General features: G+C 35.0%; 1 protein-coding gene across 1 annotated transcript; it reads left to right on the top strand.

Annotated features, from left to right (window-relative positions):
• The first annotated feature begins 6,638 nt into the window (after positions 1 to 6,638).
• Positions 6,639 to 11,243, top strand: LOC111988395 (uncharacterized). Its single transcript, XM_024020184.2, is given in 8 exon segments — positions 6,639 to 7,646; positions 8,153 to 8,245; positions 8,349 to 8,493; positions 8,604 to 8,660; positions 8,663 to 8,713; positions 8,792 to 8,877; positions 8,962 to 9,019; positions 10,913 to 11,243. Coding segments are annotated over 8 exon segments (813 nt in total). The 5' UTR covers positions 6,639 to 7,403; the 3' UTR covers positions 10,993 to 11,243.

Raw genomic sequence — 11,243 nt, 5'->3', positions numbered from 1 at the left:
TCCACCCTTACTCTGATAAAGCGAGCTTGGTTAGATGAAAACGCCTTTAAATCAACTTCCAATACTTCTCCCAAACCACTATCAATATATATGCCCACCTCCTCCAATAACAAATCAAAAGGTAAACCCTACACTTGAACCCATATTGGCATTGAAGTGAATCTAACTGAAGTGGCTGTCATACCTTTCTCCCATCTACGTAACGCCAAAGGGTGGTANCAACAAATGAAAAATTAATAAGAGTCTGAGGTCTTGTGGTAAGCCTCTTCCAACTCATCATTGCTTTTGAGCTTTCAATTGTAGACTTCTCCACGAACTCAACTACTTTTGGGCTATGCATGGATTGATTCACACCCTTATCTTTATTACTACTTCTTTTGGGCCGCCCTTACTAGTACCCTTGCTACCTTGCCCTTACCAAGCCAACCTTAAAACGCATCTCTGATCCCTCAAACCTAGTGGAGATAGTTGCTCACCTTGTTTCCCCATTAAGTCACGATTGTGGTTGGCTGTATCCTCATCCATGACTACCACCTCAATCAAGTCAGAGGAAATCTCGCTATTATCTAACACAATCAGTTGGAGTTGCTTTTGAATTTGAAAAATCTAGACCGGTTTGGATAGCACGATCAATCTCCATAATCAACTCCTCAAAATATGGAACATGCTTCTTCAAGTCATGATTGCACCCGTTCGACCTTAACACCACCGTTTGCCATAGCACCATCAAAGCTACCACCATTAGTTAAACCGCCCAATTGCGTTAACGACGTACTCCCACTCCCACTTCCAATTGTCAAATTAACTTGCTTATTTACCTTCTGTTGTGAAGAAACCCGATACCCCTGATCCAGCTTGGACATCGTCATCCTACCACCCGGGCTACTTTTTACTTTGTTTGCATTACCATAGTTTCTACGATACCCCGCCTTCACCACTCCCCATAAGGAAGACCTCCTTGTTGTCGATCCCTTTGGAAAGAACAATCCCTAACCTCATGACCAATCCAACCACATTGATAAAGAGCCCAATAAACGTTCGTACTTGAAACCAATACAAACCTTATTCCTTCCGGGCTGGCGACAACTCCTCTTCGATGTAACAGTTTATCCAACGGCAACTCCACCCTTACTCTGATAAAGCGAGCTTGGTTAGATGAAAACGCTTTAAATCAACTTCCAATACTTCTCCCAAACCACTATCAATATATATGCCCACCTCCTCCAATAACAAATCAAAAGGTAAACCCTACACTTGAACCCATATTGGCATTGAAGTGAATCTAACTGAAGTGGCTGTCATACCTTTCTCCCATCTACGTAACGCCAAAGGGTGGTCCTCAAAACTCCATGGACCATTTGCTAGCACCCACTTCAACTGACTCTCCATGGTAAATTTGAATTGAAAAGATCATCCCCATGTCAACAATGCATAAATCCGAGCCCATCCTCCACAAGACCTTAGCAAACCTTGGCTGCACGCTAGTTGAAAGCTCATGTTGTGAGAAATCTCCTTAACAAACTAAGGGAACATTCTTCCAACATCCATTCCCTCTGTGTAACCCCACCTTAATAACTTCTCCCTCCTCTCTGTCAAGGTTATACTTTGCAACTTGTCTATAAAATCTGAATTCATCACGTGAATAGGAAAACACTAAATAGATCCCACTGAACTCTAACAAAATTGCAGACAAACACTATGAATTAACTAGTCCTTACCCAGAGTGAGAAGAAAGTTCTCTCCCTAGAGAAAAAAAACTCACCTAGTGTGAGAAGAAATCTATAAAACAATAAATTAACTTGAGGGACTTGAGAATTAACATGTTAATTGAAACATTATGTGTAGGTTATTGCATTCCACATTATGTTTTCCGTACATGTAGCTAGTATTCAACAATTACTGGCTATAAACAGGATTTTCAAAAAAAAAAAAAAAAAAAAAAAATTTCATAAGCTTTAAGAAGTCTTTGCAATTAATGTAAAAATATGTAGTCATTAAACTATTTTATTTATATAAAATAAAAAAAAAAAAAAAAAAAACCTTGTTAATTCTTGTTTGTGGAATCAAATATCTTGCCACATGCACTAAATTAACATGGTGCATCAATTGCCACATAACTTGAGTTATTTTATTTTGCACTACTTAATGTTCCAATTAAATTTTGATTTGAATTAGTGTACACTAATTGTTATCACAGGTGAATGGTTCAATTGACTTTAAACATAGAGGAAACTCTGTGCCTATGCCTGTGCCTAAGACATATGTCCTTAAACATTTGAATGAAGTCAAAATTGTTAGGTTTCAAGGAGCATCAAACCAGATAGATTTTGTTATATTTTTACTTAAACATGTAGCACTGAGCATGGACTTGGCCCACCCGACCCAAAAGGTCTTAGGCGGGTTTGTTGGATGATCAGGTCATGCTTGGGTCAAAGACTCAGGTTTATTTCGGGTCTCAGGTTGGGTTCGGGTCAACCCGATCCAAACGATTAATATAATTTAAAAAAAAAAATTAGTTGAATTCATTTTGGGATTTTCAGCTTATGAATATAAAGCTCATAAAATTCTTACATGAACAATTAAAAAGAGAACAATTTACTATTTTCGTTTTTCTGTCATGCTTACCTCAGTTACTTGTGCTAGCATTTGTAAGCTTTCTATTTCATTAATGTTGTATTTCTATGGTTTTTACTCAATAATAATATTCTATATTTTCTCTAAAAAAAGAGAGAGAGAGAGAGAGAGAGAACAATTTAAAATAGAAATAAGTGAAGTTTAAAAAGCTATTAATTAATTTATAGTAGAAATTAGAAACCAAAGCCATAAATTTGGTTGAAAATGCATTAAAAATTTAAAACAAAAATTTCCTTTATTACAAATAGGAAATGAAACTAAATAAATTTGTTTAAATGGAAAGAAATTAATGTATTTAAGGATATATGATATTTGTTTCAATGTATAAAGAATTGTAATACAAAATTATCATTGTTAGAAGCTTGTAACAATGAGCTTTCTCAAACTAGTGGTTCCAGTCCCACTAGCAGTAAATCTCGTTGTTAGAAGCTTGTTAGAAGCAGTAAATCTCTGATATTTGTTTCTTTAAAATGAAGTGTCTAATTTGACAATGACATCTTCTTTTTCTGAATTTGGAAATTAAATTTGTCAAGGAATGATATAAATCATATAGGTCCTATTATATAATACCCAAAAAATTCTATCCATTCATTTCAAGCCTACTAGCTAGGTGTGATGGGGACGAAATTGGTTACTCTAGGTATTGCCTTCCATTTTGCCTTTCTTAATTCTATCAAACTGAGACCCTTCCCACTTCATTTTAAACCATTGTTCCCTCCCCTCTGTTGTAGATGTGTCAAAAATTTCTTACCGTATTTGACTTGCCTTATTCTGTGCAGTTTTTCTTTGCCCCGATTAGGGTTGGGATGAGTTTTGCTCATTCTTTTTCATTTTGCATGATCCTTAAATGTGTGTATATTGATTTTATTTATTTACTAAATATTATTGAAGCAACTTTTTAAACTCTTTAGTGATTGCCTATTGGATTTAATCCTATTATATATATATATATATATATATATAGAGAGAGAGAGAGAGAGATCATTATGAATTTAAAGCAATGTTTTAAACTCTTGACTAATTGGATTTAATCCAAGGATGTTTAGAAGTTTTAAATTCAAATCAATTATATGTATTTCAAGAACGCTGATAAAAATTCAAAAGTCATAATTCTTGTAGAATTTTTTTCAATACTTTTAATTACATTATTGTTCTAAAATTTAAACCAATGAGATTTTGACATATAATTAATTTTAATTAAATCAATTAAGATCCAATCAGAATTAATTCATCATTGCCGCCACTTAATGGCTCTTTTTCTTCATTTATCGACAGAGGGGTCCTCTCCCTCTCAAAGCACATAGAAATTTTTTAGAGAGCTTTTGGAAAAAGAGCCATTAAGTGGCGGCAATGCCCCCTTAAAAGCCTTAAGCTTATGACTTCTCTAGCATAAAATTGACACAAAGAAAACCATTGTTCCATTTTCACTCTAAAATTATCAGAGACTTACTGCTATTTTGCCAAAATTTCCAAAAATCACAGAACACTTCCAAAGCTATTTCCAACTGATCCAAGGAGGTGCTACCCATTCGATCCAAGTTTCAATCCAAACTAAGGAGTGAAATCAATTGAAGCCGTTGTCAATATTCTAAGCTTGAAGGAAAAACATGCTACACAACAATTGACAACCACAAGAATATTCAAGACCCTTCTTGGATATAATATTGCATGCAGATATAAACCTCTAAACCTAGTAGCTTAGATCGTAAAAATTTAGACTCTGTTTGGTTGGGTGGAATTTTAGGGAGGATGGAAGAGAGAGAGAGAGAGAGAGAGAGAGAGAGAGAGAATTATTTTTTTAGAGAATTATTTTTTTAGGATGTTTGTTTAGGTAGATTTTAAGAGAGAAAACTGATGGGGTCTAGGTGTTTTCTCCTGAGCCCATCAAAATGCGATCTCCCTAATTCAGGGAGAAAACTCAAGAGAAAAGAGGGGAGCTTGGGAGGAACCAAAATAGCCCCAGAGCGTTGTGCAAAGTTTCCTCTCTCTCTCTCTCTCTCTCTCTCTCTCTCTCTCTCTCTCTCTTTGGTAATGACATTGCCACAATTCAATTTTTTTTTCTCTCTCCTTATTTTGGTCAGATCAATTTTGATTAGGTTAGTTGGTCAGGTCAATTTCAGTCAAGTCAATTGGGCCAAAAATTGGGCAAATATTTCGGCAATGCCATTGCTGAATAAATTCCAATTTACACAATATTTAACCAAAAGACTCTACTAAATCTTTGATAATAAAATGTGTGTTTATATATATATATATATTATTTTAAAATATTGATAATGTAGTAAATTTTAAATAGTTTTTTAATTAATAAAGTCAAGATTTTATGATTATGAACTCTAGAATATAGTTACTCTTTAAATCTCTAGAGTTCATGTTAATCAACCCAGTTTTTAAAAGAAGAATCCCACTAAATTCACTAAAATTAAAAAGAGCCCACTAAATTATTATTAATAATAATAATAATAATTGTGCAACAGGCCAACGGCATAGTTCAAATCAAAGCCCAAATCATAGATAGTTTAGTCCGATATCATGCTTCAGCTATTGAGCCTACGTATCTATAATTCCCAGACTTTACTAGTATTTTCTCGCCGTCAGATCCAGATTTCTTCAAAAACCCTATTCCTAACTTATTCCCATACACATATTATATATGTATAATCATAGCCTCTGACCAATTCATCTTTCACACCTCCTCAACTAGATCCTTAATTATTGTGGCAGCCGAAGCCGACAACTTCGGATTCAACCAGGAACATTAATGGGTTGGGCCATACTTCTTCATAAATATTAGTTTTGTGGGCTTTTCTCAAGTCTACACTACAAGCACAATCCAAAGTCTTATATATATATATATATATTTATATTATATTACTTAACAACCGGATTTTTTCTGGGGCTCCCGCCTATTGTTTCGAGCTTTTTAAGGTATCTGAAGAGTGTTTTCTGTTTTGTCTTTCTTCTTAGGGTTTAAGGCTGCTCCAAAGTTTGCAACAGTCCCAAGTCACCACACCAAACCAAACCAGTATCTACAAACAAAAATCTCCCTTCTGTCTTCTACCTTCTCTCTCTCACTCTCTCATACACGTACGTCTCTTCTCTCTCTCTCTCTCTCTCTCTCTCTCTCTCTCTCTTTCATGGCTCTTCTCTACAACAATAAACCAAGGCTTAAACCTCTTGTCTGTAGGGCTAGGCTAATTAATCCCCGAATCCTGTGTAGTTGTTTTGTATCTGAGGCTTACTTTGTAGGAAGTTGGAATCTTTCAACAACCGGATGTTTTTATAGACTCCATTGTAGGCATTTAATTTATTTGATGCTTTACGAATATTTATGATAGTTTTATTTGATACGTCGAATTATGGAAATATTTTTGTTATTGTTTATGGCTTTATTTGTCGCTTCTATTTGTCAATGTACGAAGTATTTGTTATTAGTAGCTTCTCTAAAGTGAAAGAAAATTTGTGTTAATCTGTGTTTTTCCTCTTTTCTAGTGCATCCGTGCGTGCATCGGTGCATGTGAACTGTTTTTTTTTTTTTCGAATAGTTTTTTTTATTGAAATAATAATCTACAAAAAGGCATGGAATCACTTTTCGTAAAATCCCATGTATAAAGGCCACTGATATAATGAACTAGTAAAATTTGCTAACAATTGAGTCTCGTGCTTTCCGAATCTTCGAAAGTGGGCCAATTTCTTTCCTCTATAATGTCCATATCAAACAGAAAAGAACAAGATTCCAAATATTTGATAAATGCTTACCAACCTAATTCATCCACCCCTACATGCATGTGAACTCTTGAACTCTTGGAATGTCTACGAGTAGTGTAAACTTTTTCATTTGATTTTTCTTTTTTGGGGTGGGGGAAGTTTGAAAATTTGTTTTCAAAAACTGAAAAATAAAATAAAATAAAATAACATAAAATTGCGAATATAGATACATCTCTCCGTTAAACAAAAGTTCAATCTGTAGTATTTTCAGCACATTCAGTCGATTTATGTTACATGTAAATTATATTATTTAAAAAAAAAAAAAAAGTGGTTTGGCTTTGGGGTTTCATTTTTTAATTTACTTTCAAAATTATCTGTTTTATTCACAAATAACTGCTAATTTCAATACATGGGACACTTCCATGGCTGTGTTTGTGATGGACCTAATTTTTGCAGCCTCTTGTTAGCACATGAACCATTATTGTTAGCCCTTAATTTTAGCTTGGTTCTCTTGGCTCTGGCTAAAAGTATTTAAGAATTTTAATCCTATGTGGGTTTTGAAGTTTAATATATTCATGTAAAGGGTTATAATTGTTTGATTGATAGTTTTGGATTCCGATTGACTTGCTATTGATTGATTACCCTGCTCTTGTGGTACAAACATCAAAATAATCTTTTAAGTCGAAGTTACTATAATTTGTTCCATATTTAACATGGTGGTATCTAGTTGTAATTTTTTCTATATTCTTCTTAACCAGTCTTGTGACAAGAGTGCTCACAAATGCCTATGCTCTGCTTTAAATCAATAGCTCTAAGCATAGCTTTAGGTACACAATTTATGAAGCTTGTGAATTGAAAGTTAAGCTAGACAATTATTGATTGAAGGGAGAGATCATGTTGAGAGAGTGCTGTGTATGCAACCTTTCTAATCTTAAAATTTGTTGGGTGAACTTGGAAATTTCTAGTGATATCTGCCATGAGTGCCAGAGTCAATTCCTAGTGATATCAACCTTTCTCATTGGTGCCAGGAAGTCTAATACTCATCTTCTCCAAACCCCAAAATGGTGAGGGCGTATGAAGTGAAAGGGAAGAAGCGAAAAAATAGGGAGGAGAGGCATGAAGGAGAGCAAGATGCAAAGAGAGCCATTACAGAGAAAACAAGTGATGGTGAGGAAGAAGGAAAGGAGGCGGTGAATGAACTTGAGGGTATTCCAGTTGCCCCAAGTGAGCAGAATAATACCAACAAAGGCAGGCTCATCTTCATTCTTGAAAAGGCATCTTTGGAAGTCGCAAAAGTTGGAAAGGTCTGTAAATTATATTGAATTTGTTGTTGTTGCTGCTGTTGTTGCTGGTTTTTTCCCCTATATATGTTGTAAAAGATGAAACTTTTTGGTTATGGGTTGGGTGGAGTTTTTTTATGGGTTATAGCCTCTCTGGTTTGGATTTTAGCATTTTCCTTGTAGGTTTTGCTTGTTTGTTTTTTTATTTTATAGGCTTGGTGTATTTTTTTTTTTTTTTGCTTTTTTTTTTCTTTTTGGGTTTGAAAGTTCATGTATAAGTCAAAAGAGAAGTTTATTTTGAGTTACAAGAGAGGTTTTTCTGCTTTGGATGTTTTATTGGGGCTTTTTTGGGCTTGGTTGCATTGCTTTCTTTTATAATTTCTTGTCACAAAATATACAAAATCTTATGTAGGTTCTCAGGTTATTTCAATATGGAATTTATTGGGATTTTTTGTTGTTGTTGTGGTTGTTGTTTATTGCTTTGTGCGAATTTTTTTTCCTGCTTTTGATAACTAGTTTTATGCATACAGAGTTACCAGCTTTTGAACTCAGATGACCATGCATATTTCTTGAAGAAAAATAACAGAAATCCTTCTGATTACCGGCCTGACATTGTTCATCAGGTTAGTGAACTTCACAATTATGGGTTGACACTATGCTTCAATAATTGCTCGTGTTTTCTACTTCTTTGAACCATATATGACCTTAAGGTCTTGTTGTCGTCAGGCTCTCCTAATGATTTTGGATAGCCAACTTAATAAGAGTGGGATGGTACAAGCTGTGTATGTGAAAACAGAGAAAGGTGTTCTTTTTGAAGTTAAACCACATGCTCGTCTTCCAAGGACATTCAAGCATTTCTGTGGTCTTATGTGTAAGCTGTACTGTTCTCACCTCAACAAACAAAAGCATGCTAATATTGTTTGTGTGTGTGGGTTGAGAGCTCTATTTGATGTTGCTTTTCTCCTCTTGGCTACCTTGCAGTGCAGCTTCTACAAAAATTGAGTATCACTGCTGCTGGTAAGCGTGAGAAACTTTTGCATTGATCAAGAACCCTGTAAGCCGGTATCTTCCTGTCAATTCTTGCAAAATAGGTGAGGTTATGTTGTATGATTTTTCCTGTGTTATCTACTTCATACTATAAATGAAGTTAATATTTGCTTTGATACCAGGCTTGTCATTTAGTTCCGAAAAATTGGTTAATATAAACAATTATGTGGGCTCTGCGGGCACCGGTGATGTTGATCTTGTTTTTGTGGTAAGCTCAAAATAGCTTTAACTATACACACAAGTGTTATGTGACCAAAACTTATAGATTTTTTACCAAATACTCTGTTTTCAGGTTGGTGCAATGGCCCATGGTAAAATTGATAGGGAGGATGCTGATGATTTTATATCAAGTAAGTTTATACTACATTGCTTTCTTATACAATGGTTCTGTTTTTGTAGAAATTCCAAATAGTCACATTCCTCTGTGTGCATGTTAGTGAGCATCTCTTTCAGCAAATTTGAGTTAGACAACCATCCAAATTAATTTCTATAAATGGAGGATGTAGGTGGCTTTAGTTTCTGCTGACTACCAAAGACTATAGCCAGACTTTGTCAATTGAGTTGTAGCCAGATTACATGTGGATGATGTCATATATTAATTTCTCTTTAGGTAGTGATTGGTTGGGGTAATTTATGGGGAGAAGAGAAAATAGGGAGGATTTGTGTGTTTGGTTGGGGAGGGGAGTGGAGAGTGATTTTAGTGGGGCTGGGTGTTTTCTTCCCGAGTCCACCATTTGGAGTGAAAACTCAACCTCCCTAAATTGAGGAGAAAATGGAGGGGGGGGGGGGGGATGGGAATTTACCATCTACCCTTCCCTCCCTCCTGAACCCTCCACTTTTCTATCCCAACCAAACACATATGAGGGAAAATTAATTCTCTTCTATCCCACCACTTTTTCATCCTCCAACCATATGAAGCCTAAGGTTTCAATATTAATATCTGATTAAGAAGATTGCCTAGGGATAGATATGCAGCTGATATGTCCTTACTCCTTTACGAAAGATATACCGCCTTTGCCATCTGCAATGTGCATCAGGTGAGGTAGTTCCCACCTTTTCTTTTCCACCCAATGCAGGATTATCAGCTGCATCATTTGTTGGGCACAGGAAAGTTTACTGTTCTGTGAAGTTCCAGTTATCTCTTTGTCCTTAAGTGAGCATTCAGTAGGTTCTCTTCTCTTGTAAAACTGCCTCCTTGCAATCTATCATAAATCAAATTTTCATGTTTCTTAAATTATGAAAGTGGAAAGCCATTGAATTATGAGCAGGGTCAGATGGGCACAAGGGTGGCTCAATCCCAACCCCAGCATGAACCTGAGTTGGTTCACCTTATATATATCATTCCTGCTTGAAACATTGTCAGTAACACAATAAAAAAATTTGGTTTGACAGACAGGTCTGCCCATGCACATGTGCAAAAGCATGCAATTGACTCACCATCTATGTTGTTAAACTTAAAATTATGTCTGTACTCAGTTAAAAATTCAAATATCTTTTAACATAGAATTAGGTGAGGTGATAAACATAGTCTTCATTGGTTGGAACCAATATGACCCTGAATTGTAATGTCCCTAATGCCATATTGAACCAAAAAGCACCCTTACAAAGAGGATTTTAAGGTATTTTGACATTTTATACTTGCTTAGTCTGAACAGCTATAATAAATTGTCATAATTCTTGTCTAGCTTCTAGGGACACAAATTGTTTACAGTTATAGTAAAATTGCATACAATGCTATTCATGACATTTACAATCAAAATATATCTGTTTTGATGTTTTAATTACTTGTGTAAAGAAATACTTGTTCTGTTTGCTCTCTCAAGTTGTTTAAGGTCAAAAGCTTGAGAATTTGTCTTGAACATTAGCTTTCAAGGAAGTCAACATGAAATATTTACATTGTTATGAATTAAGATGATCAGAGCATATAGCTCATGTGATTTATCATCATTTGTCTAAGATTGAGCATTCTAGGTAGGGTTGAAAGTATTCCATGGTTTCCTTTTTTGAACAATGCTTGAAAACTTATTCCTTCAACTTTGAGGTTCTTGTTTCTTTTTTCTTATTGCTGTATCTTTTTCATTTTTTTATCTGAAGAAGAAGAATAAACTAGGATAGTAACCCGTTGGGCATCATTATCTATTCATTTTATTTTGCTTTTGGCAACAGAATCCAAGTATGGCAATTACTCTTGGAACATCAACATTATTTTTCTGTTTGTAAATGACCATCTACCATTTTTGCAGTTTCCGGTTACCCTCTGAGTGCTGCATACTGTATTGGAAAGATTACCAATGCTTTCGAGACAAAGTATAACATCTTGTGAACCCCACTCACTCTTTTGCTATTTATCAACTATATGATAGCGTTTCTACCAAGGCAAATACATTTGATCAATCAAAGAAATATGGCACATGTTCTCAGCAAGTGGTACTAGTCTCTCAGTAGCAAGGGATAAAAAATTTATTTTCTTTTTAAATGTAATTTTGTTATGCAAAGCATTTTGGGTATATTAGCTGACAAGTTGAGATAATTGAGGGACAGAAATATGAAATACACTAGACTTATTGGCATTGA

Source organism: Quercus suber, unplaced genomic scaffold, assembly GCF_002906115.3.
Source record: "Quercus suber isolate HL8 unplaced genomic scaffold, Cork oak 2.0 scaffold_237, whole genome shotgun sequence".
NCBI classification, from domain to species: Eukaryota; Viridiplantae; Streptophyta; class Magnoliopsida; order Fagales; family Fagaceae; genus Quercus; species Quercus suber.
Note: the sequence above shows the minus strand (reverse complement) of the source record. Positions and strands in the feature narration are given on the sequence as shown.